General features: G+C 39.0%; 1 protein-coding gene across 3 annotated transcripts in view; it reads left to right on the top strand.

Annotated features, from left to right (window-relative positions):
* Window positions 1–25,825, top strand: part of igsf21a (immunoglobin superfamily, member 21a) — a 179,228-nt gene that overhangs the window by 80,775 nt on the left and 72,628 nt on the right. For all 3 annotated transcript variants that reach the window (XM_026167142.2, XM_080301159.1, XM_026167143.2), the window contains one exon: window positions 25,639–25,760. In XM_026167142.2, the coding sequence (XP_026022927.1) occupies window positions 25,639–25,760 (122 nt within the window). The remainder of the gene's footprint in view (window positions 1–25,638; window positions 25,761–25,825) is intronic.

Here is a 25,825-nt window from a genome sequence, read left to right as displayed (position 1 = left end):
CCTTGGCAGGTAGCTCCATGCCCTCCTGGGTTTTAATTGCACCTTAGAACACATATGCATCAACACTACAATGAGCGGGTGGAGGGAGGTTTGGAGTCTTCTCCCACCCCCATTCTCTGCGGCCTGCTGGAGCGGGAGGGCTAGGTGGAGTTGGCCGTCCGACTGCGGTCTGGGGTGTGGGGCCTCCCTGCTGCTGCGGAGTCGGGGTGGTCTGCCTCTCCCCACCGCAGGGAAAAGGGTAACACCACCTGGGTCTGGGTGCAATTCCCCCCTCCAGGGGCAAGGGTACCTAGACCCGGTTTGTAGAGTACGCTTGGGGAGTGTGATTGTGTGTACAGCGTCTCTTTATGTCTGTCTCCACGTTGGTTGAGTGTGGAGTGAGTGCATATGAGAGCATGAGGGTGGGAATGGATGTTTGTGTCTGTGTGTGCCCGTATGTCTGTGTCTATATGTCAGGTTGGGTATCAGACGCCACCTCTCTGGGGACATCTCAGGCCCTCCAAGGTTTGGAGGCCTATCTCCACCCACCACCACTTCCCCTGCCGGTGGCGGACTCCCTCAGGTGTCGGTGTGTTGGTGGTTCTTTGTGTCTGGGGGTGGGCGTCCGGGTACACACCGGCTCACTCCTTGGCGGCCGCTTGTCGGGGCCTGGGGCCTGGGGCTCGCTCGGGCCCCTTTGGAGGTGGGGTGCCCCCGGCCTCTCGGCCTGGGGCTCGGTCACTCAGGCACAGCTGGGGGCCGGCGGAGCTCACGGGCGCGTCACTGCAACTCCCCCTGACTTCTGCTCCGCGGCTGCTGGGCGAGCCCTCATCTGGGACTCTCCTCAGCTCTTACTGGAACAGTGGCGCGGCTGCCCCTCTGTTGGTCTTCCGTGGTCTCTTGTGTTCTGGGGGCCTCTGGATGTCTGGAGTTTTGATCTCCTCCATACCCGCTTCACACCCTGGAGGACGGGGCTGTGGCCCCCCCACACTCCCTAGCAGATCATTACATGGAGAAACCTTTGGAATGCAAGCATGCTGATCCACACAGGTATGCACACATAGGTATTCACAGACGCGGACTAAAGCTTTCTTGGCTGCTGCCTCAAAGCACACTGTGCGCTGTCTATCTTGCGTGCTGCACAATATCGTTTATTATTTAGTAAATATTGATATCTATGACTAGCTAGTTTGTGATGGTGCTTTGTTTTCTCTATTATTATGTTGCTCTTTGTTGTTTGCTGTCTCCTCTGTTTGTTTTTGTTTTTTGTTTTTTTTTTTTCTCCATACAGGTGACCCAGGAGTTCTTTTTTTTTTTCCTCTCTCTTCCCCCCCCTTCTCACCGTCTCTTCTCCCCTTTGGTTTTCTTTCTTTCTCTCCCCCTCTTTCTCTCATTCATTCCCCCTGTCCTATTTATTTAAAAAATAAAAAATAAAAAAAAGACAAAGGATGAACTGAAGCTCTGCCATCACGTAATGTCGCATACTGCTGTTTCTGATGTCATTTAGAAAAAAAAGAAAAAAAAAAATGTGTGTATTATGCATTAGACCACCACTTTGATGTAGTAATGTAGTAACTTGACACTGGAGCATTGTAAACTTCTATAATACATGGAGATGTATTTGTCAGCAGCATTCTTGGTGCTTTATCAACTGAGGAACGCTTAAGTAACTTGCCAGGCTCGGTCGTCACCCTCTTTCATACACTTTGTGCTCCACTACCCACTAATTTACAAATTTACACTTTGTTTAATCCCCCTTTATCCTGATGTTATCCAACCATTTAGAATCAGAATCCAACAGATATATCTGTGTAATTTATGTTTTCAAGCTCTCCCCTGCTGATACTGCACACGTGTGGTGGCCTCTGATCGATTAACCACAGAGACAGTGTGTTTGGTCAGTTGTCCCATTATACAAAATGAAGTACTGACAAATGTATCCACATATTCTGCTTTTAAAAGCCCCCTTTGCCATAGATTGTAACGCTGTAGGTAAAGCGATGCTCTGCGTATTTGGATAAATTGACATATAGATAGAGTTAAATATACATTTTTTTCTTTTTGGCTTTTTAAACCTTCCAATGTTAATAGGGCAAGCAGACCTGGGAAAAATCTGCTGTCTGTGCATTCAACCTGCACTGTTTTGCAGCAAAAACAGATAAAAGCATGACATAGCATCAAACAGGATAGAAGCAATCTAATGGGACTCATTTAGTTGTGATATTTGGAGGTGTCTGATGGAGTCTGACACTGAGACACTGGAATCCTTTGGGTCCTATAGGTAACAAGGGGGGAAGCACTGAAACAAACCGTTTCTCCGGTGCGCAATTGGATTTGAAGTCGGATCAACACTTTGAGCTTTTCTTTGGATTCCTCGAGCTCTTTTAAGCAGTTTTTGTGGTATCACTGCCATCAGGGAGTGCCACTGCACCAGCATCAAAGTAACTTTGATGACAAGGTTTTTCCAGCATTGTAACTACATGATTATTTCATCTGGCTACTTAACCCTTAAGGGACAATTACATGTAAAGATATCTATATTTGTTCCAAAAGTGTATACTTGAAAGGCTTTGATATTTAAGGTTAAAAAATGCATTTAAGAGAAGGATGACAGTTGTTAGTAATTAGTATGGGTCACGCTCCATACAGTGAAACTATATTCTGACATGTTGTAGTTAAGATAAAAGTTTTTTGCTTTGATTTTTAACTCACTGAATTATGGAAGTTTATAGTTTCATATTTTTTTCCAACACCTGTGTAGTTGCAGTAATAAGGCCAAGCCCTTTAGATTACTACCACTCTAAATACAAGAAAGAAGCTGTTTTTCCCATATCAAGTATAATTAACATGATTTGATATTGACTACAGAGTAAAGTTTGCATTTCAGAAAACACCACAACATCTCTTGAGTCTTCCTGACATTAAAGACTGCTAGGCAGAGTTTACTAATTTACCAAAGCAATCAAATGTAAACCATTAAATGCCAATATATCATCTGAGCATTGCTTTCTTTATTTTCACAAGAACATTTGCCAGTTGCGTTTTATCATGTTAATGGCCTTGTCAGAGTCATGATTATGTGTAAAAAGAGAAAGGCTCTTATGTGAAATTATAACAAAAAACAAACAAACAAAACAAAAAACAAAACAAAGACAACATTACAGTGCATGTTATGTAAAAAACTGCCTTTACATTTGTAACTAAGATAATGAATTGTGCGTGCAAGCACAAACGATCCTGCATTTTTCTTTTACATTCTCTACTTTGGGCATTGTGCCATTGTCACAGATAATCCTTAGCTTTCATATTGTATTTTATTTTAAATTTTGGCAGTATCAGCTTTGAAATATGCTGAAAGTCCAAAAGCTCCCTTTCATCTATGGTCTTCCTCATAATTATTGAGAAAGGTGTGATACTGGGCTGCATTTGGAGGCTTACCTCTCAGCTGGAATTTTATATGGTTGAGGTAAACCTTTTTACTCACAAGCTAATGATTGATATATTCTGAACCAAGCAGCATTATGCAAAATTAAACCCTTCATTTGCCTTTTTATCAAAATCACTCCATGTATATTTTATTTGTATTTTGTTTTAGCATAACCCTAATTTGTTATCAAAAAAGCTTACATAAGATAATCCCTGCTGACATAGTCACAGCAGACTGAACACTGTCAGAAGTACAAAGAGCAGAGAAATCATAGCCAAAATTGCCTGGCAGCGACAACATTTTACTGACCATGTGTGTCTATGTTAGCGGGGGCTCTGTTGCTGTCGTGACTTTTGTGGTTGTGCTTCTTAAAACATATGTCCAGTCCTATCATATTATCTGTTAACTTTTGGTCCATGCTTTTTGATGTAAAGTAAGACATACTACTAAGCATGGCACATCTGATCAGCTATCAGATTTATGTTACTAAGTATATTCTTATGCTTTAATCTCACTGAGATAATCTAGGCCAGGGGTGTCCATCTCCAGGCCTCGAGGGCCGGTGTCCTGCAGGTTTTAGATTTGTCCTTGATCCAACACAGCTGATTTAATTGGCTAAATTACCTCCTCAACATGGCTTGAAGTTCTCCACTGGCCTGGTAATAAACTAATCATTTGCTTCAGGTGTGTTGATCCAGGGTGAGATCTAAAACCTGCAGGACACCGGCCCTTGAGGCCTGGAGTTCGACACCCCTGATCTAGGCAAACTGTGAAGTATGAATCAAAGACTAAGTCTAGGAACATACACTCTGCTGCCAAACTTCAAGTGGCCTTCAGATCAGCTGAACAACAGTGTTTAACAAAGTCAGCTTACTATCACCTCAAGAATATTTCAAGGATAAAAGATCTGATGTCTCAGCAGGACCTCGAAAAACTAGTCCATGCATTCATCTTTAGTAGGCTTGATTACTGTAAAAGCATCTTTACAGGTCTACCAAAAAACTCAGTCAGACAACTACAGCTCATTCAGAACTCTGCTGCTCGAGTCCTCACTAAGACCAAAAAAGTGGACCACATCAGTCCAGCTCTGAGGTCTTTACACTGGCTGCCTGTCCGCCAGAGGATAGACTTTAAATTTCTGATGCTGGTCTATAAAGCTCTGAATGGTTTAGGACTAAAATACATCAGTGACCTCCTGACCCAGTATGAACCTTCCAGATCCCTCAGGTCATCTGGATCCGTTTTTTTAGAGTCAGAACCAGACCCGGAGAAGCTGCATTCAGTTTTTATGCTCCACATATCTGGAACAAACTCCCAGAAAGCCTCAGATCAGCTGAAACACTCAGTTTATTAAATCCAGGTTGAAGACTCGCCTGTTCTCAGCTGCATTTGACTAAAACACAAAATCCGCACTGTTTTACTTTTAAGCTTAAATTTTAAAACATACTCTTTTTTTCCACTTTAAATCATGCTTTTTATTTGTTTCTGTTTTTTAATGTCTCTGTAAAGCACTTTGAATCACCTTGCTGTTGAATTGTGCTATATAAATAAACTTGCCTTGCCTTAAAGAGCTTTATGGAATGCTGTAAAGTATGCCACCACTGAACTCTATAGCAGTGGAGACGTTTTCTCTGTAATGACAAATTTTTTCCGTCAGGCTGATGCATGAGTCTGGGTTTGGTAGTTGCTAACAGTACTTATCTGAATGCTTTGTGCCAAGTGTAACGTTTGGTGGAGGGGGGATTATGGTATGGGATTGTTTGTTCAGGAATTCGACTCAGCCCCTCATTTCCAGTTTGCATACTAGTACACAAAGCAAGGTCAATAAAACCATGGATGAGCAACTTTGGTGTGGAAGAACTTGACTGGCCTGCACAGACTCCTGACTTCAGCCCAATAGAACACCTTTGAGATGAATTAAAGCAGAGTCTGCAGGGCAGGCCTTCTTCTTCAGTTTCAGTGTCTGACCTCACAAACGCACTACTAACCATGTGGAAAGCCTTCCAAGAAGATTTTAAATTGTTATAGCGGCAAACGGTGGGCTGACATCATATTAAACCCCATGGGTTAAGAATGGGATGTCACTTGCTATAGTTTAGCAAGGTGTCTGTGAGAATAGCTTCCTAACACTAGTCTCATTTAAAAGCTACATGTTCTAATCTTGCTTGATGCATCTCTGATGTAGACATCTTGACATGTACACTTGAGCTGTAAATCATAGAGCAGTAAATGTCTTAAAGATAAACTTCCATAGAGTCTTGACTCTGTAAGCCAGGCTCTAGATTACATTGTGTATGCTACTACAAGATAGATCATATACAAAAACTACAGATGGTTTTACTGCCGTGACCAAGTGGGAAATGCGGTAGCTTTTTAAGCTGTATGTGGAATGAATGAGTTGTGTACTTTTTAAATTACTCTTGTGAAGTTTTTTTTTTTTCATTGATCGAATGACCGAAATTACAGTCATTTCATCCTCAATATCTTTATTGAGTAAAACAAATATGTGCGTGAATGTGTTCAAACATGTAAAGTAAGTCTCAGCTCTTCTCACTTCAACCAAGTAAATACGTCATTTTGATTTAACATTAGATAGTGACAACTTGATTCACATGCAGAGTGCCTTGCCATAGCAGTTCAGGTATTTAAGATGTCTTGTTGTTTACTGGTTCAATTACACCGTTCAAATGAGCACATAAAAGGAAGTGATACATAAAAACTAGTTCAAATTTATGACATTAGATAAATCTGTCCCAGGGTTTTTTTTTCTGTGCATCTTTTCAAAGCAGTTAAGCTATCACTGAGGCAAGCCATTTTCTCCCACTATCAGAAATATGCACTGAATGTGCGGTTCAAACAAATTCTCTGATAAAATGAGTTGAGAACAGTTACATAAAGATAAACCGGATTGTAAAGCAGCTGTGATGCCTTGATAAAGTGCACTCATGGCAGTTTGCAAACATCTCCGTCGGGACAATTTTTAAAAGATCAAGACATCTGATTGGATCCATCAATGTGGCTTAAACATTTTCCTCTATGACTCTCCTTTGAAACATTTGTCAACATGCCAGTTTCAACAATAAAGCCATTCGACATTAAATAAATAAATATAAAGCAACAAAAAAATAGAATAAACTCATTTACAAGCTTAAAGTCATAGACTGACTAGAAAAAAAAATAAAAAAAACAACTTGGATTAGAGATCATAAAGTCATACAAATGTAAAAAGATAAAGAGAAATCTAAATGTGAAAGAATGCGGGTTAGTTTGTGTCTTTTTTCTTTGACACAAACTTCCATTCCTTCATGGTGCAAGGTTGAATCAACCTTAGCAAGCCACAGCTTCATGTTATTATAACAGTTATTATTAATTATTATACAGTTCTAGTTATATTAAATTTTATTGAATTTACTGGAATAACTAATGAAATTATACTTGCAATGAGATTTACTAACAATAGCTTTATTTCATGTAAATCTATAACTATACCCTTAGAGAGGATCAGGGTTTTTTTTTTTTTTTAGCTCCTGACCATTATCCACTTCCCCAGCTATCTTTTTAAAATCTATTTTACCTAGACTAGCCTTAATATGCCTATGTTGTTCCTCATTCAGTACTGCTAAGAGAACTGACCTTCTCTGCTCAAAGAAAGTATATGACTGTAGGGACATTGACATGCAAATATCCCAAAACGCTTTCTTTAACTCATGTTTGCTCATCAAATCTAAACTTTTGTAAGGTTTTAAAAATATTCGCAATGACAGAAACACGTGGAAAGGGGGGAACCTTATTTTCTGTGCTGTAATTGTTAACCAGGACACCAAAACATTTCTCCGTCTGTTGTCAGATATCTCCTTTGTGAGAAAAAGGTATATCAGAATCAGAATCAGAGACTTTATTAATCCCAGAGGGAAACTGAATTGTCATAGCAGCAAATATACAAAAAAAACGTCAAGCGCATATAAAATGAAGTGTAGAAACAAAGACATTGATAAATAAATTCTGTCAGCGTTAATCTCGCTAATACGACGTTAACGCTGTTGATAGACACAGAGTCAGATTTTGTGTGAATGTAGCCAAACCAAAGTGCATACCTGATCCTGTGCACTGTGTGCTGTAGCTCATTTACCTTGACACAGTCAGTGAACAAAGAAGCAAAGATGTAGAAAGCTCATGTAACATAGTCACTTTCATGAAAAAATAAACACTGTTTTTTAAAATGTCTGCAGATATTTTTTTCTTTCAGTTGTTTTATTGGACATGCTTTGTCATTTAGTTCCTTAAAAAATCTTGTGACAAAAATTTCAGAGTAGGCTACTTTGTATAGAAAGGTAGCTATAAATCTAAATATTTCAAGTATGCCGCCTTGTCTAGTCATTTGTTCATGTCATTTGTTTGCCAGTGTTGCTGAAAAAAGTATATATAACATCACATGAAATAAACACTTTTCCTCCACATAAAAAAAAACCAAATACCAAGGGGTATAAAAAGTACCTCCATCACACAATAGTGACCTCCAGAAAAGAAACATACATCCTATGGATCTGAGAGACCTCAACTCCCAACCCTCCATGCTATGAGACAAATTCTTGTCTTTTCACAGCACCAGTCTGTGATGTCACTGCATTCTGAAATATTTTCCCAAGGCCTCCCAGTAAGGAAACGGTATCTTTTTTCATACTTGCATTTGACAACCCTTGCTTTCAGCAGACTTGAAGCAATGCGCACAACACAGGGAAACAAACTAATGAGGGGAGATTTGTGGAAGGGGGAGTGGGAAAGAAAGAAAGACAGATTCTTCTCTGCAGCACCCAGCTTCCTCTTTGTCTTGTTATTATTGCCTTTTTCTTCATTAGGCAGCATTGCATCTGCGTTGAAATCCCGCAGCTCTCACCAAATGACCAAAACCCTACTTTAAACATGCTTTATATTGCTTTACTCCCCAGATAATAACAAGGCCTCACTGGCACAAGCATTTTTCCTTTTGTGGGGCTTTGCTGTTTTTTTCCCCCTTTGCTACAAGCAAGTAAACAGTTATGGTTTGACATGCTCACATGGCTTTCTTCCTAAGCTTCTTTACACTAATTGGAAGCCAATGTCTTCAGTGACTCTAAAGGTTCCTTTTCTGATGAACTGTGCTAACAAATAAACCTCCTTGGACGCCAAATTTCACTAGACACAAGTGGGCAGCAAGTACAAAAGCTTGAAGGGATACTCTACCTTATGAAGTGCTTTGTAGAACGCTGCTGAGCTGAGATGTATCTGGTGTTTGTCATTAGGCCAGCTGATGGCTCATTGCAAGGAGAATGTGCCCAGGAGGAAAAGGACAGAGATCAAATGAGCAGCTAGTCTCCTGAGTCTTGTCTGATTAGTCACTCAGTCCAGCCACCACACACTAAGGGGCACACAGGGTCTGGTTTCCATGTCCAGTTCAGTGCCAAGAATGATGCAAGGCAAAGACATACACTTTTCTGGCACTGAGGGGCATAATTTCCTATGCTCTTATCATTTGCTGAATACCCTGTGTTATGAATCAGGCTATCCCACTTGCTGATCATGCCAATGAAGTGTGTTTGGACACCTGGTCCAGTGGGATGCTGTAAGGTGGACCCGTTTCAGTTGTCTCATGGTTCTTCATAGGTATTAAAACAGGCTAGAGAAGAGATAACTGTTTATTGATGTTTAACATCAAAGGAAAAATTAAAAACTGTGCCAAATACTACAGGGATGTAAGAGAGAAGCCTCAAACCCAATAAATCATCAGCCATGACCAAAGGATAGCAAGACAGAGAAGCTGTGAGAACACAATATTGATAATCAAAAGTACAAATGTTAATTAAAACAATTTTAGACATATGCTCCTCTAAAACTTGACATTTAAAAGGTGTTCTTTATTTATGCTATAAGTTTTATAATGTGTGGATTATCATGATGAATTGTCACAATCTCTCTCTCTCTCTCTCTCTCTCTCTCTCTCTCTCTCATGGGGGGGGGGGGGGGGGGGGGGTCAGAGTTACCATGGATACACATTTATATGCTCATAAGCATATTTCTAAATGCAAAACAGTACTGGGAATGCCTGGCAAAAGTACTATTCGATATACACTGGGAATTATTCAACTAAATGCTACACATGGGGTGGTCTTTTTAATTAACATATACATTCTACATTAATACAGATATACACAGACATTAATAACATAATATTAATATTTATTGTTATTAGAGGAAACAGTAAGGCCACTTTGCTTTTCCTTTGACATTTTTCAGTAACGCAGTAATGTAATGCTTTACTGTACTTTTTTTATTCTTTAGTTATGTACGCCACTGCTGATAAAAAAACAAAATAACAATTCTTCCTGCTACAATCAGATAAATTCAGTTCCTATGCTGGAAGTGAAAAAGAGTGGAATGGTACAGCCATACACATTTTAAGGAATGTAGATATGGACATTATTTTTTGTTTTTGTTGCACAGAAGGACAAGAGCATGACAGTAACATGGAAATTATTGTAAATACATTCATTATACTGCTAACACAACTTAGTCTCTTTAATAGCATCAGCACAGACAGCATGCTAACGCAAAGCTAGCAATGGACTAAGAGTGGTTTTAAAGCTGAGTGCATGTCGACCCCAGTCCAGCAGCAAGACTCTGGTCTTCAAATGGTAACAAAAGCAGAGGTTAGTAGTCAGGCTTGTAGCCTCTGTTTCTACCTGTTCATGGATCAACAGTAGTGACAGTTTCTTTTAAGTCTCTTTGGGCTGGTTTGCATCTTTGCTTTGTGAGGTTTTGTGTTCAAATTAAAAGATCATACTTGTGTACTCATTAGGATAGGAATGTGTGTTGGTGTATGGGACTGTAGCCAGTAGGTTCATATTGAACTAGTAATCATGTTAGATCTCGTGTTTTCAGGTCATTTTACCAAGTATATATATACTTTGCAGGTGAAATTAATCTACAGCTATTTAACCTAATGGTACACATCAAAATGTGTTTAAACTAAAAGTAAAACTAAAATATATACATGTGAAAAGGTTGAACGTCCCCCGATGACTTTGAAGAGTTAATACGTGGGGGCTGAGCCCCAGAGAGCCCTGGCCCAATTTGACCTGGCAATAAGTCTTAATTCAAATAGCTTGAGGGAGATTTATCACAGATTCAAGTGCAAGTATGTGCATGTTAGTATAAATGCTTGTGCGTGTGTGTGTGTGTGTGTGTGTGTGTGTGTGTGTGTGTGTGTGTGTGTGTGTGTGTGTGTGTGTGTGTGTGTGGGGTGGGGAGACATGTTGGCGTAGGACACTTTCATTTATAGCACTTAAGAAAATAATTGGTTTCTGCTGTGAGTGCATGGTGTCCCTGCTAATAGACACATTATGTATAATTTCCTGTAGTACTCTCCTCGTTTGACCTTTTGTTTACGTTTAGGTAATGTTTAGACTGCTTGTCTGTCCCTCCATTCAGTGTGATGATGTTTTTCATATGTTTGCCATAGTCCCCTGTGGAACTGTGTCAAAACAGAGTCATTATAAAATTAGATTTCAGCATTCAGTAAATGTCTTACAGTAATGAGATAAACAGGTACTGATAACACAACACTACTTAATTGTTCACTTAAGTCACTGTAATGATCAAAATTTTCAATGTGCTCTGGTTTCTTATGTGTGATTCTAAATTCGCTTTGGTTAAGACCAAATATGCCGGGTCAGTGATTTGCTTTTGTGGCTAACATTCACATCCCTCAAACTTAAACTTCAGGAAATGTTAGTGACCTCCTTTTACTTTATATGTTTGCTTTTATATTTTGAAAACTGTCTTTTAGGGTGGAGTTTAGTTTTAGTCAGGAAATGCAAAACTGGAGACTTTAGGAAGCAATGTGGCAAATATCCTTATCCCTGTTGTGTTATTTCAGTCACTAAAATTAAGCCCATTAAATCGGCTGTGTAATGGCAAACATATACATTACTTTCAATAAAAGTCCCATCTCATTGTGGGAAGAAACAATCTTGGGCTATATTTTTGTCTCATGAGTCGTTATTCTTCTTGTCTAGTTTCCACAAGCAGCCATACGTCTGTCTCATTTGTACGGCAACACACATGCACAGTGTGTGTTATTGCTCAAAGTCATGAGTTCACAGAGAAGTACAGTATAGACAAAGTGAACTTCACATTTCTCTGATTGGATATTGTTTTTCTTATACTGAAATAAAATAAGTATTGCATATGTGTCTATTTCTAGAATGTGTTACTAGAATGTGTTAATGGAATGAAATACTCTTATCTCTAACACTTGATGTCTCACTAGTGTGGTTGTACTCTCTGGTCTAATTGGAGGGATTAAATGTTATAAATGTATAAGCTGTAAAGCCTATCATTTGATTTTATGTCATTTGAGATGTAAATCAGTCATCGTCTTGAGACAATAGAGTGATCAAGAAAGAATTCAGTAAAAGGACTAGATGTTATAGTCCCTGATATTGCATTGCTTTAAATGGACAGAATCTTGAGGGATGGCTGTTATGAGGAAAGGCAGCCCAGAAACCAGCAGCACACATCGTTGTGTGCCTCAACTTTCGGTCTTTTACCCAAGACAATCTGCCATTTTTATAGCAGTCACAAAGCAAGTATTTTGGTAATAAATTCTTGGTATGTCATTGAGAGCTATAAATGCAAATCTATCGGTCTGTATGTAAATTGGGACTACAATAAAGATATCAGACTCATCAAATCCTATCTGTACTGTAAACACATCAAGACAAAAAGATAAAGCACTAGAACATGAGATTAGCCATGTAGAGTGAATAAGAGAAACAGAAGCTTTTAATATTAAATGAGAATTTTTATTCTTTGGTACTTTGGTAAAAAAAAAAAGACACAAAGTTGCCCTGGAAATAAGCATTAGGAGTAAATAATATCATACAGTGTCTGCTTCTGTAATTTAACTTAAGAGTGCCTTATTAAAAATGGAAGAGCCCATGCCACATTAAGGATTAGAATTTTGTATTTAAGCATGAAATGAGCCTGATGTTTTGCACTATACAGACAGATGTTTCAATCCAGCTCAAAATTCTGCATCCATGTTTAACAATTACAACCTTCCTTACCTAGCTCGGAAACTGCCTTTGCATACTGAAACAATCAAGATGTGATTGAAGTGCAGATTTTCAGCTTTAATTCAGTGGTTTAAAAAAAATTATTAGGAATTATAGTCATTTGTATAGATATCATGGCTTTTATAGATTCTCAAAAGCAATTGGACAACTGACTGAACAAGCTTCTTTGTCAGGTAAGGCCTGTCGTGACATGACGATAAGCAGTTACATTGTTTGGAAGATATTTTGAACTTCCATGTGCTATCTTTTTGCTGGAATTCTCAATATGAAATTCAAAGAGATACAGATAAAAGTAAAGGATGCCAATATTAAGCTGAAAAACTCATATAAGCTCCCAGAATAAAGCAAACATCTTTAAAGGTGACAAAAAGACAATATGAGTTATCAGGCAAAACACATTGATTTTATTTTCAGTGGAATCTAATTAAGCAATAAGGCATCGCAGAATTGTGCGAGCTGTGGGTAGTGACCGAAAGAACGAGATCGCGGATACAAGCGGCAGAAATGAGCTTCCTCCGAAGGGTGGCTGGCCTCTCCCTTAGAGATAGGGTGAGAAGTTCAGCCATCCAGGAGGGGCTCAGAGTAGAGCAGCTGCTGCTCCACATCGAAAGGAGCCAGCTGAGGTGGTTCGGGCATCTGACAAGGATGCCCCCTGGGCGCCTCCTGGGTGAGGTGTTCCAGGCATGTCCCACCGGGAGGAGGCCCCGGGGCAGACCCAGGACACGCTGGAGAGATTATATCTCTCGGCTGGCCTGGGAACGCCTTGGTATTCCCCCGGATAAGCTGGAGGAGGTGGCTGGGGAGAGGGAGGTCTGGGCCTCTTTGCTTAGGCTGCTGCCCCCGCGACCCGGCCTCGGATATAGCGGATGAAGATGGATGGATGGATGGCATCGCAGAATTATGCAATCATTGAACAAAGCATAGCAATAACAAAAATAATGAGATTGTGCCCATTCAAAATAGTTCTTTGTACTTAATACTAATGGTTTCTCCCTTTGGCATCAGTGATGAGTACCTTCATTTTTCTAGAGGGTAGAGTTGTCCATTCTTCTTGAATAATAAAAACATAAAGCCATCGGATCCTGGAAATTCTTGGGTAGTCTTGCATGAAGTGCACATCTGATATTTCCCCTGAGAAGCTCAATGATATTGAGGTTAGAAGATTGTCGTGGCCACTCCAGAACCTTCACTTTTTTGTCCTCCTCTCCTGTCCAGTGAATGGTTGATTTGGCCTTGTGTTTTTAATCATTGTCACGTTGGAAGGTCCAAGTGCTTCCTGTGCGCAGTTTTCAGACTGATGAGTGCAAATTGTCATCAATTTTTATGAATATCCCTGTGCTTTTGTAGCTCATATATCCCCAAAACATTAAAAATCCACCTCCATGTTTCAAAGTACAAGTTGTGCACTTTTCCCATAGACTTTGTGGACTTCCCTCCAAATATAGCATTTATGGTTTTGACCATAAATTTCACTTTTGGTCTCATCACTTCAAATGACTTACTTTTGACTTACTTTTGACCAAATGACATACTATTTTGTGGCCCTGGCTCAGTAATGGCTTTTTTCTATTTTTGTGCAAGTGCCTCCTTATTGCAGATCTTGAATCTGTCATGCCACTTTCTTGCTGTTAAACCTGTATTTCAGCTGAAGTAGCATAACAATTTTTCTTTATATCCTGACCAATTTTCGTGACTGCTGAGGCTGATTTTTTGTTGGTCTACCTGACCATCGCTTGGTATCAACAGAAGCACTAATTCTCCATTTTTTAATCACACATAGAGCACTACCTGGCATTTTCAAATATTTGGATGGTTTTGGATGGGTCTTTTTTTCTTGCAGACTTTTTTTGACAGCTCTTTGGCTTTCTCCATGACTCAATAGCCAATAAAGTCAATGCAGCTCTTAGTGAAATGTCCAGAGGTTGCAATAAGAACTACAAAACGGGATGACTATAAACAGGCACTACTTAACCATCAAATACATAACAGGTGTGGTATCAGCCAATTAAACCAGGATATTTGTATGTATATTATAAACCCAACTATTTATTTATAAGCAAACTTTTGATCAGGGCCAATTGGTTTTTCAGTTGTCATTCTCTTTTATGAAGGGGGGCACACAATTATCTGATGAATTACTTCACTTCACTGTCAGATAAGTAAATTTAAATAAAAGAAAGAGTTTCTGCACGATCACATGTAATGATTTTGTCATCTTTTCCAAAAACTTCATAAGAAATTATGCCAGGATATGAAAACATGAGCAAAACTGTAAAAGCATCTGTAAGTCCGAAACAGTTATGAAAGACATGACTACAGTACTCTGGTTAAGCCAAACCACTTAAATAAAACCTGAAATTAAGAATTTCAGTTACACCTTGACTTGTTTAAAATCCCCTGTAGTGGTTTACACGGGAAAATTACAAAACAGTCTGTTTCTGTCCAAAAACATATGGCCATAGCTCTCTTCTGTGTTTAGTTTTTATTTATTTAATTGTTGAAAAGATCCAATTTCTGTAGATGAAATCTATCATTCAGTAGGATCTTGCTTTAACCTTTTAAATGTGCCCACATCGTAATCCCAATATGAATTTCTGCTTTCAACCAATTTCTGTCAGAGAACAATGCTGGTGATAAATTTTCTTGCAGTTTGAAGGCAGAAGATGCTTTATCATAATAAACTCACTCATAAAATTTATGAAGAAAACAAGAACCTTTGTCTATTTTAGCATTCTGCTAAATTCAGCATTCTGCTCTATGCTCGCGACCTGCTTTGTGATTTATGCATTCAATAACATTCCCCATATATCCATCAACTGGCAGATGCAGATGGTGGCTCCAGTAATCTGGAGGATAGGGAAGAAGAAAAAGGAGAGGAAGAGAACTGTGAAGTTGCAAACATATGCAGACTCGTTATGTCCACAGTGGCCTTGATGTCTTTTAAGACCATCTGTTTTCCAACTTGTGTGCCCTTTTGAGTCAAAACCCATCTGTGATATAGTAGAAAATGGCAAAAATGTTGTTGGACATGGGTTTGGTGGATAAAACTGCATCATTAGTCGAATCATGAAGGGAAAAAAAAAACATCTAGAATTTTCTTTAACAAGTCGGTTGCAAGAACAAGTTGCATGCAGCTGGATTATAAATGACACACATCATACATAGCACAGCAGGGTTTTTTTGTAACCATCTTGTTAACTGATAACTTACTGACGCACATAAATTGCCTGGGGTGTTGTAGTTAAAAACACTCATGCACAAAGAAGTGTGTTGACAGTTATCTTTCAAAGTAAGTAACACAGAGGACACTTTTACTTATTTCACTTCTGCCCTGCACACACGTATTACAGGAAATTATAAATTAGATGGACTTTGATACAATACATTATCAGTGTTAAGCACAGTCATACTAATTTGTTGGAATTATGTCATTTGCATATCAAGCGACACGCACATGCAGTTACAGGGACAATTAAGTGGCTCAGGGTGACACAAGGCTGCACTAGCCTGGAGGTCAGACAGGCTTAAGAGTGATTCAGGCTGGAAAAAACAGAAGCTCTGGGAGTGCAGTAAAAATGTGGCATGTAATGAATTGTCAGAATAACATAGAATTTTAAGATACAGAAAAATATCACATGTAATTAGATTCTAGGAAGTTGTACAGAATTATGAAACTGTCTCATATGATGTATGTGTATTTAGTTGACAGTCAATTATGACCACAAAGCAATATGTACACTATTATGATGAGAAACAGTTTGTTTTAACTGGGGAAGAAAGTGAATAAATCATAAACTGCATTGTATTATATTATCCATCCATCCTCTTAACTACTTGTCCAATTCAGGGTTGTGGTAGATGGAGATGTGGGGAAGGGCTTAAAGCCTATTGCATCTGTCCTAGGGTGAGACGTGAGGTACACTGTGAACAGGTCGCTAACACACAGAGACAACATTCACAGTCACATTCACACCGACAACCAATTTAGAATTATCAATTAATATGCATGTTTTTAGACTGTGAAAAGAAACTTGGGGAGAACACAAGCAGGTGTAGGGGAAACATGCAGAAGTCCAGGCCTCACTTTTTTTTGTCTGAATTTGCACAAATGTTCATTCAATGAACTTCACAGATCTTGATCCTAATGTTCAAGGCCACATCATGTTCATGTGAATACAGTATTTTGAGATCATTAGGAGGGCATCCACTCCACAAATGTTTAATTCTTTAAAGAAAAAAAAAACTTCAACAATTATTAAAGGTTTTTTATTTTTTTTTATTCATCTGTTCTATCATTGGCACCCATGATACTCTTGAAATGGTCCGCATTTGAGTGCTGCCCGGATCAACCACATTTTTCTATTGTTAGCTAATCCTCTCCACTGAGCAATTTGGTTAGAAGTGCTTTGCTTAAGGGCACCTCAGTTGTAATTGCTTAGAGAGATGAAATGGCATGCATTTTTCTAAATTCCAGCACCACTTCAGTTTGATTCACAAAAAGTCTTTCCACTTTTTGAAAGACCCCTCCAGTGAAAACTTGGAATGTTGTTAACATATCCATATGGTGATTTTTTTTTATATGCTAGCTTATAAGATAGCTCATTAGCGAAATAAGCAGTCAATGCGTAGGATGAATATTTCCCCCGTAGAAATGCAGTGTACCAATAACTTGTCAAAATTATGTATTAAGACAGCTTGTGCATATATTTGCATATTCTTAGATCTGCACATACAGTACTAAAGGATGGAAACATGTAGAGTGTATCTAAGCTATTTAAGGCATGAAGTGAATTATATTTTCATGGAAAAAATCAATATGTGTAATTTTAATGTCTTTTTGAGATATAATCAATGTCTGGAGAAGAAGTTCAAAAACTGTACTGTAATAATGCCCAGGACATGCTGCACTGCTTTATACAGTGCCTTTACAATAACCAATATACTGTAGATCAGCAGTCACCAACAAGTCTGACCTGCTTTGATCTCATCACCTCCTCGCTGTCAGCCCACAGACAGCCTTTCTCCCTCAGAATGACAGCCGTAATAACCATCTCTGGATGGCCTTGTCTCAGATGGCTTTAGATAACACGCTTGCATAACACTCAACTGCCTGAATTTATACCGTCGCTGTGCCTGACCCTCACCCTGCTACCTCTAGGGTGTAGCTGAATGCAGCTGGTCTGTTCCTGTTGGTGGCATAGTTTTCATGAAGCCCAGCTCTTATCCTTGTATGTAATCTGGCAGTTCCAGCAGCAGCCAATCACAACCTGCTTGTAAGCTGTAATGCTGGAATCAAAATGCCTGACAGTAGAGCTGGAACATGTGATACTGATAACATGCTGGAAAACTACTACAACAGTGCTGTGCTCCTATACTTTGTATGTGCATATAGCCATTGACTGAAAATTTCTTATACGAAAGGCTCACATTTCAGATATGTAAGCAAAGCCACTGACCGTAAAACACTCACATGAATAGATTTTTTTTTAAATCTTTATACTGACAACTGCCTAAGTATGATGATTTATTCCAGTGCAAACTCTGCTTGAAGACCTGATAGCATCACAAGTTTCCATTATATTTCTAGAGGTAATATGGAAGTAGCAAAAGGGACTATCACTGTATTTCCATGGCTGCTGGCAAGTGTCTCTCAAATAAATATTCGCAAATTGTATTTGATGAGCTAAAGCATTTTGAATTAGTTTTATATGCTTTGAAGCAGTCTTACTGTTAAAGGAATTGTTAGATGAACCGTTCCTACAAACTCAGGTTTTTTTAAATTTAGTGTGGCACTGTATTATCAACCCTTTTGTGCATCAAAGGTACTGTATATGTTTGCAGCGTTGCAACCTACCAGCTTGAATTAACTGTGCTTCCCCACAGAGTGTAGTGACAGACAGAGGGAGGAGAGAAGCCTGTCATTTGAAGCATGAAATCCCGTTAACCAAGTCCTCTGTCACTCAGCACCCACTAGGGAAGCACAGCATGCAGAGCTGTAAACTCACAGGTTAAGAGGCAGGGCCACCAATGCTGCATACCGAATCTTCTCACTGAGTGAAGATCAACATTATACAGTACTTAGGTTTTGCAGATCCACACTTTGAAATACGCCTGCATTGTCCCTGTTGTTATACACACAATACTTTCTATTAGCACTCATTGATAATGTCGTAGCAGTGGGATAATAGGGTGGAATCGAGAAGGCAATACTATCAAAACAGCAAATTAATATATTTTAATTACTAAAGTAATATCCAAGTGAGAGTCAAGTAATCAACAGTTTTTATAGCTGAGTAATATTGCATTGAAATTTCTGTAATTTCGTAATATCAAGCCAGAGGCTGGAGTTAATATTGTGGAAACAAATGTAAGATTATGAGACAAAATCAGTTAGTAATAGTATAGTTAAATGGGTAAAAATAATAAAACATGGTAATATCTGTGCATTTGATTATTTTATTTTTTTTTGCTTTTCTATCACTTTAAAGGCAGTTATCTCATAATATTAAGGTAATATTAGCTCATGGGATTTCCATATTAGGATACTATTGCCATATTAAAAGAGGGCATAGCTGTCCAGTTTTGTACTTTAATCCCCCAGGCTCCTTGGCCGCCAGAGTACAGGAATGGCACGCATGTACACTCCATCCATGGGTGTTGGCAACTGTTGTGAGTGGCTGCAGACTACAGTCTGGAACAAACCCGCCCAGTTTCACTAGAGTAAAATTTCTTCTTTCTTAAGCTGAGGGGCAATAGAATTTGACCAGAGGAGGAAATTAAGTATGCGGCTTCCAATGCAAATATTTCCTCACTCTGCAAAAGGGTAGACTGATTCTTTTAATTTTCACCTCATAATATACAAATTCAAAATGCAGACATGAAATGTGCTGTTTTGATCTATTTGACAGGGTGACTGGTTCAAATCAGTGGGATATGAGGATGCTTATTTTCACATAAGAATTTAAGTAGAGAACAGAAAATTTATCAGGTACGCTATTCAGGGTGTAGCCAAGGAATACCCTCGTGTTCGGGCTGGCACTCCCCCCTTGGGTTTTCAGTGTATCAAAGAAACCGTGGACCCTTCGTGGACAGTGTTCACATATTTGAACAGTTTTCTAATACGTGCTTCCAGCAGAGAGGAAGTGGCAAAAAACACCAGGTTGCTGTTACGCATCTGTCTAATGGCACTTGGCCCCAGAGGCACTGTTGAGCACATATAAATTACTTTGTGCTCATGGCAGGTTTTCTGACTTTGAGACATTTCTTGCTAATCCTGAAAAATTGTCATGTCTTGGTCAGGACAGACAATACTACAGTGATAGACCATGAGGGAGGCACTCGATCTGTGGCACTACACGGGCTGGCTTACAATCTGATGATGTGGAGCAATAAACAAGTCTATGGGGAGTAGGACTGAACCTCGAAATAACCCACCAGGTGTGGGACAGACTCTGTCGGGCAACCGAAAATCTGTTCACATTAAGTGAAAATGTGTATGGTCCTTTGTTTTTTATACGAAGAAACTAGGGCATGCCACTAAGATAGGACGTACTAGCTCACCCATAGCCAAATGCGCTGGTAACACTAGTTACCTGAAAACTGAGTAAGGCATCCCACAGATTGGGTGTGTCTCTGTGGCACACAGATAACAATCTATCAATTACAGATACTCCTGACTTCATCTTATTATGTGCATAAAGCACATCATTTACTCCATTCCAGCCTCTATGCCACCATGGACATGACCAAAGAGATGGCAAAATACATCATGGAAATTACTGTAGAATTGCAAAAGGCTGGAATGATCCTCAAGACCATTGTCAAGAAACTGTTGCTGCCATTATTTGGAATTGGAAGACATATAACACGACTATTGGTCACCCTCATCTGTGAGTTCAGTGCAAGATCTTGCCTCATTGAGTGAGGTTATCATGATAAAGGTGGTGGACCAACCAAAAACTACATGAGACGAGCTTGTTAATATCTTCAGTCACATAGACCACCATTGGTAACGCACTGCAATCATGCAGTACCGCATGGTCCCCTTGCTCAAGGAGGCACATGTGCCACAGAAGATCTAAATGATTTAGAGAAGCTTGGGGAAAGTGCTTTGGACCAAAATCAAACTCTTTGGCATCAACTTGACATGCCATGTTTGGAGGAAAGAAATGCTTTGAGAATGACCCAAAGAACACCATCCCCACAGTCAAGTAACAGAGGTGGAAAAAACATTATGCTTTGGGACTGTTTTACTGCAGAGGATACTGGATAACTTCAGCACATTGTGGAGCCAATGGACCATGTATTGTAAAACCTTGGATAAGAACCTACTTCCCTTAGGAAGAACACTGCCGATGGGTCATGGTTCTTCCAGCATAACAATGGCCCAAAACATACTGCCAAGGCAACAAAATAGTGGGTAAAAAAAAGAAGAACAGTAAGATCATGGAGTGGCCTAGACAGTCTCCAGACAGTCTCCAGACAGTCTCCAGACCTCGGTACTTGAGAAAATCTGTGGATGGAGCTGAAGGTTTCAGTTGCCAACCAGCAACCAAAATTTAAAGAGTTTCTGTAAAGAGGAGCAGACCAAAATCCCTTCTGAGATGTGTGCAAACCTGATGACCAACTACAACAAATGTCTTAGAGCTGCGCTTGCCAAGAGTTTCCCAACCAAGTACTAAGTCATATTTCATCTACTTATACATACTTATTTTACTTAATGACATGCAAGTCAATTTAAAACTTTGATGTCCTTTTATTCTGGATTTTTGGTTAATATTCTGTCTCTATCCAGTAAAGTGAGAGTACTTTAAAAAATATAGACTGTCCATTTCCTTATTAGCAAACTTACAAGTTTATAGGAGATCAAATAATTGTTTCCTCCACAGCATTGTAGAGGAAACTTATTATTTGAACTTATTTAAGTAATTCAAGTAATTTGACATTCTGGGACACAAGTTCTGTATTTTGCATTATTGTTTCGGTACAGAAATGGCAATTTTACAAGACAGTGTCTCCCAGTTTTTCTAGCCGGTTTCAAAATGACACTTTGTGACATAATAATATTAGGCAAATTAGCATGGAAATGAAGGAAAGTGCCAAGCCAGGTCATGACAATGAACTGATCATCTCTTTTGTTAGTCTTTAAATGAGGGACTGAATGGAAATAAATCTGAATGGGAATAAATCTTATTAAGATATTATTTGAAAGCCATGCTGTTGACCATCTTATGAACGTGGTAGACTTTGCATTCAGATCACAAAAAATGCTAATAAGATATGAATAAAAAATTTGTTGAAAGCCATTACCATCTAATTATTATACACCATATGAAGAACATGCTTAGTATAATTTTAATTTCATAGGTCTTCCATGGCTTTGTAAGTAGAGACTAGAAATCCTTTGGAAACTATGCACAGTTACATTTTTTTCTAACTTGTTTCAAAAATGGTGTAAAAAGACTTTCTGTAGTGATTCTCAGACTGCTGCCTGAAATTATAAAGCAGGATTCAGGTTGAATCTCTCACAGTTGGCCCGCAGTGTGTTAGCTGAATTTCCTCCAGTGGCTGCTGATGCAGCTGCAGCCTATAAATAGGCCCACCCTAGACAGGCGGAGGGGAGGAGGGCTTTGGTTAACCCCTGAGACCCAGTCCTAATCTGACCCCAATAATAGCAGACATCATTAGAGAGGCATTTCAGCTGACTGGCCAGGAAGGATACAACCTCTGTCTGGAGAGATTTTAGGATTGCAACATCTCAAGAGAAGCACAGGACTCTGGTTTAAGCACTTTCAAACTCACCTCGTTGTTACCTCTCTGTCAACCTACTCTTCTTTTGCCACTTTATGACACAATGTAGACAGGAGAGAAGTAGCAAACTTTCTACCACCCATTCTCGCCTTTCATATCTCCAGATGGCAGAGTGTTAGAAAGGTTTGGTGCTTCTGTGCCTCATGTGCATTGCATGGCCTGGATTCAACAAAGCAGTTGTAGCAAAGCTTTGCTTCCCCAACGGTGCTTTTCTGCAATCAAAGAGTATTCATCTCCCTCTTGCCCTCCCTCTTGTAGAGCCATTTTGGCACAGTTTGGATCTCTTTTCACCCTCCCACTCTCTCTCCCTTCTCACTGTTCTGTCCCTTCCATAGTTAGTCTTGGTCCTCTTGAGGGGATAGCAAGACATTCACTGATGTGTAGATTGTATCAGATTTATTACACAGAGGTTTACAGGTTAGTCTTAATTAAGAGGTGAAATCATTAAGAAGAGATAGATAAAGAGAGGGTGCCACTGAGAAGACCTGTCTTAGGCAGAAATCTTCTCTCTGGTCCTTAGGGCTTCTAGACAACCAAAAATCTAACACCTGCATTATCCACCAGATTTTCCAGGAGGAGGACTAAGCAATAGTAATGCTTGCTGGATTACATAGACTGTGAAAGAAGGCAGCAAGGAAATATCCCCAACTCAGCTCAGTCATTGAAGAACAGCTAATCATATTTGCATGAGTTTATTCAGTCTTCGAACTTTAAATTCAGCAGCACTTTGAAAGTAAAGGGAAAGTAAGCCTTCATTTGTAGGATTTGTTAATTTCTTAAAGTTGCAAATGAAAATCAGTGTAAATGATTACAGTCATGTCTTCTTTCTTTCCTATGCCAAAGTAGAAAATATCTGGTTAGATCTGAATGTCTCACACAGCTTTAGGCATGCCTATGCATCTGACACGAACTAATGAAACCCTAAAAATCTGAAGATATGCAACCCCTTTTTGGAGATAATCCACAAGTTTGTTTATCCTTTTTATTGCTTTTGTGGTGTTTTTCCAGCGCATTTCCAGGAGACTTGGCAATTAAACACTTTGATGTATTTTTTCTGGATTGTGGTAATGATGTTTGCATTTCTGTAGGTGGAATGCTTTTCTTCTTTAGCTCCACTAGATACGGTTATTGCTTCTCACATTCTACAAGGATTACAAATAAAATGATATATCCTCAAAGCTACCCGGCTCAAATTGGGTACTTATTACCTAAAGTGTCATCTCAAGCTAAGGTCATTAGATTGAGTCAAACCAGCCCTACGAACACATACAGGAACTTGGTGCAGGTCTTACCGAAACCATTCTTCATTCTTTTAGAGAAGGACTCTTTCTTTTCCAGTGTTTTAGTTTGAGCTTCAAACCATCACATGTTATTTTATTTTGCTATTGTGCTTTAAGAAGACCAAACTAAATATTGCTTTTAGTTGCAGAACTCCTGCATTTTTGTCCATTCTTTTGCAATATATGCCTAATTTATTTATTTATTTTTTTGGCTCAGTTGCTTGTCCAAGGTTAAGGCTGTCTTGTATGTTATATTTAATGACTAATACTGCCAAAACTAGTTGAACAGCTAGTTGCATTTTTACAAGGCATAGACCTACAATTCAAAACAAGCAATCAAGGAAATATTAAGGACCAATAAAAATGATTGCGCTTGCTGTCTAACATTAGTTGTTCAAATTATTTTTTGACTGACAGAAACGTGCAAATACAAATAACAAAACTCTTTTTGTAGAATTGTATTTGATCTAGTTTCACGTATTTAATCGCTTACTCAGGCACTATTGCAGTGTGAAATTGAGTGATACAGGCAAATAACTGGAAATGAACCATTCAAATTTCAGTGACAGTTTTGCTGCATAATTCATTGTTATGAATGTGTGCTTCACTCTGCATTAATCTGTAACGTATATTACTTTGTCTCAGTGGCATTTTATTTTTTTCCATTGGAATGTGCTGTCTCTCGATTTCCAATATGTGTATGGCACCCATATGAGATACCATTGTACAATATGGAAATAAAGTTAATGGAGGTATGCTTTTAAAGTCTGAAAAATCTATTTCATGTGTGGTGTTGCACAAGTATGTTAAACAAAAAATACCAGTTTTCCTCCTTAAACCGATCTTTGTAAAATAAGCATTACTGTAGCTACAGTGGTGGGACAAGTCTGACTGGTTTCCAGATGTGCTTTTGCTTTTAGAGGCTGCTCTTAATCTCCCTCTCCTCTTCTATAGTGGTCCAAATAAACTTGCTTTGTGCTATACATGTGAAGTGATATTAAAATAAAACAGATGGGCACAATCCTTTGATTTTGTTCACAACATCCGGAAAACTTCCTCTCAAAAATCTTAAGTTAGAAAGTAGATGAATGCTTGTTACGAGCAAGCATGTTGACCTTTAATATTTAAAATCTGTTTTTAAAAAAAAATCCCAGCTCCTGCCAAACCGGTGGGCCTGTAACCAAGAAGAAGTTGTTTGTTACAGGTAACTGGGGTAATTTATTTTCACACTCCTGCGCTTTTCGTTGTTTCAGCATTGCCAACTCCCTCTGCAGAACCTGTTAGCAAAATAAGCCTAAGGCAGCAAGCTTTCTCTAGAGGCAAGGGGTCATAGGAGTTACCCTACATTCACAGGGAACAATTGTTTGCTGATATAAGTACAATTTAGCCTTTTCTTTACATGAGACCATGTGTATTTTAGTATGGACTAATCATGAAATCCTTTGACATTGTTTATTCAACTGAAGTGATTTGTTTGGATCAGAACCAATCTTCTCTGGCAAACAGAAGAAGGATCCATGGCTCACCAACAATGTCCTTCTTCAAAGCAGCATTAGGGGCTGCTTTGAAGTGAGTTTAACACTCCTGTGAATACTGGAAAGGAAAGAACTGCTCGATCATCTACCCAGAAAAAAAATGAAACAAGACCAGTGTTTGAATATCCTCTTCTGCTATCTTTGTCTTGTCACATGCTATTACCTCTACAGAAAGCGGACTACTTGTCACATGCAGAACACTGTACTACGTCAGTCTTCATTAAGATTTATCCATGGCCACAAATGAAGCCGAGAGACTGTCTCTTCGAGGTTATCGTGTCAGCAGATTTTTAATCCCTTTGCCATTAGACCTTATAATGAATAAACTTATCATGAATCAATGAGGTAATTGCAGGCAGGATTACTTTGTGCACTCTCAGGCCATGTGACAACAGTTTATTCATAAGAAAAGCTCTAGGGGTAAAAAGGTTGCTCCTGTCCCATTCATCACTGGAGAATTCACCTTAGTAATGCTCTCTCCTTTTGCTTCACAGGTCACAGATGGAGGTACTATCAAGCAGAAAATCTTCACCTACGATGCTATGTTTAATACAAATTACTCTCACATGGAGGACTACCGCAGGCGTGAAGACCTTGTATACCAATCAACTGTCCGGTAAGCCTAAAAATGAATTCAGTTTTCTTGTTTTTCATAATAGATTTGTTTTGCTGCAGTGGTGA

Source organism: Astatotilapia calliptera, chromosome 5 (genome assembly GCF_964374335.1).
Source record: "Astatotilapia calliptera chromosome 5, fAstCal68.1, whole genome shotgun sequence".
In the NCBI taxonomy this organism is placed as follows: domain Eukaryota; kingdom Metazoa; phylum Chordata; class Actinopteri; order Cichliformes; family Cichlidae; genus Astatotilapia; species Astatotilapia calliptera.
Note: the sequence above shows the minus strand (reverse complement) of the source record. Positions and strands in the feature narration are given on the sequence as shown.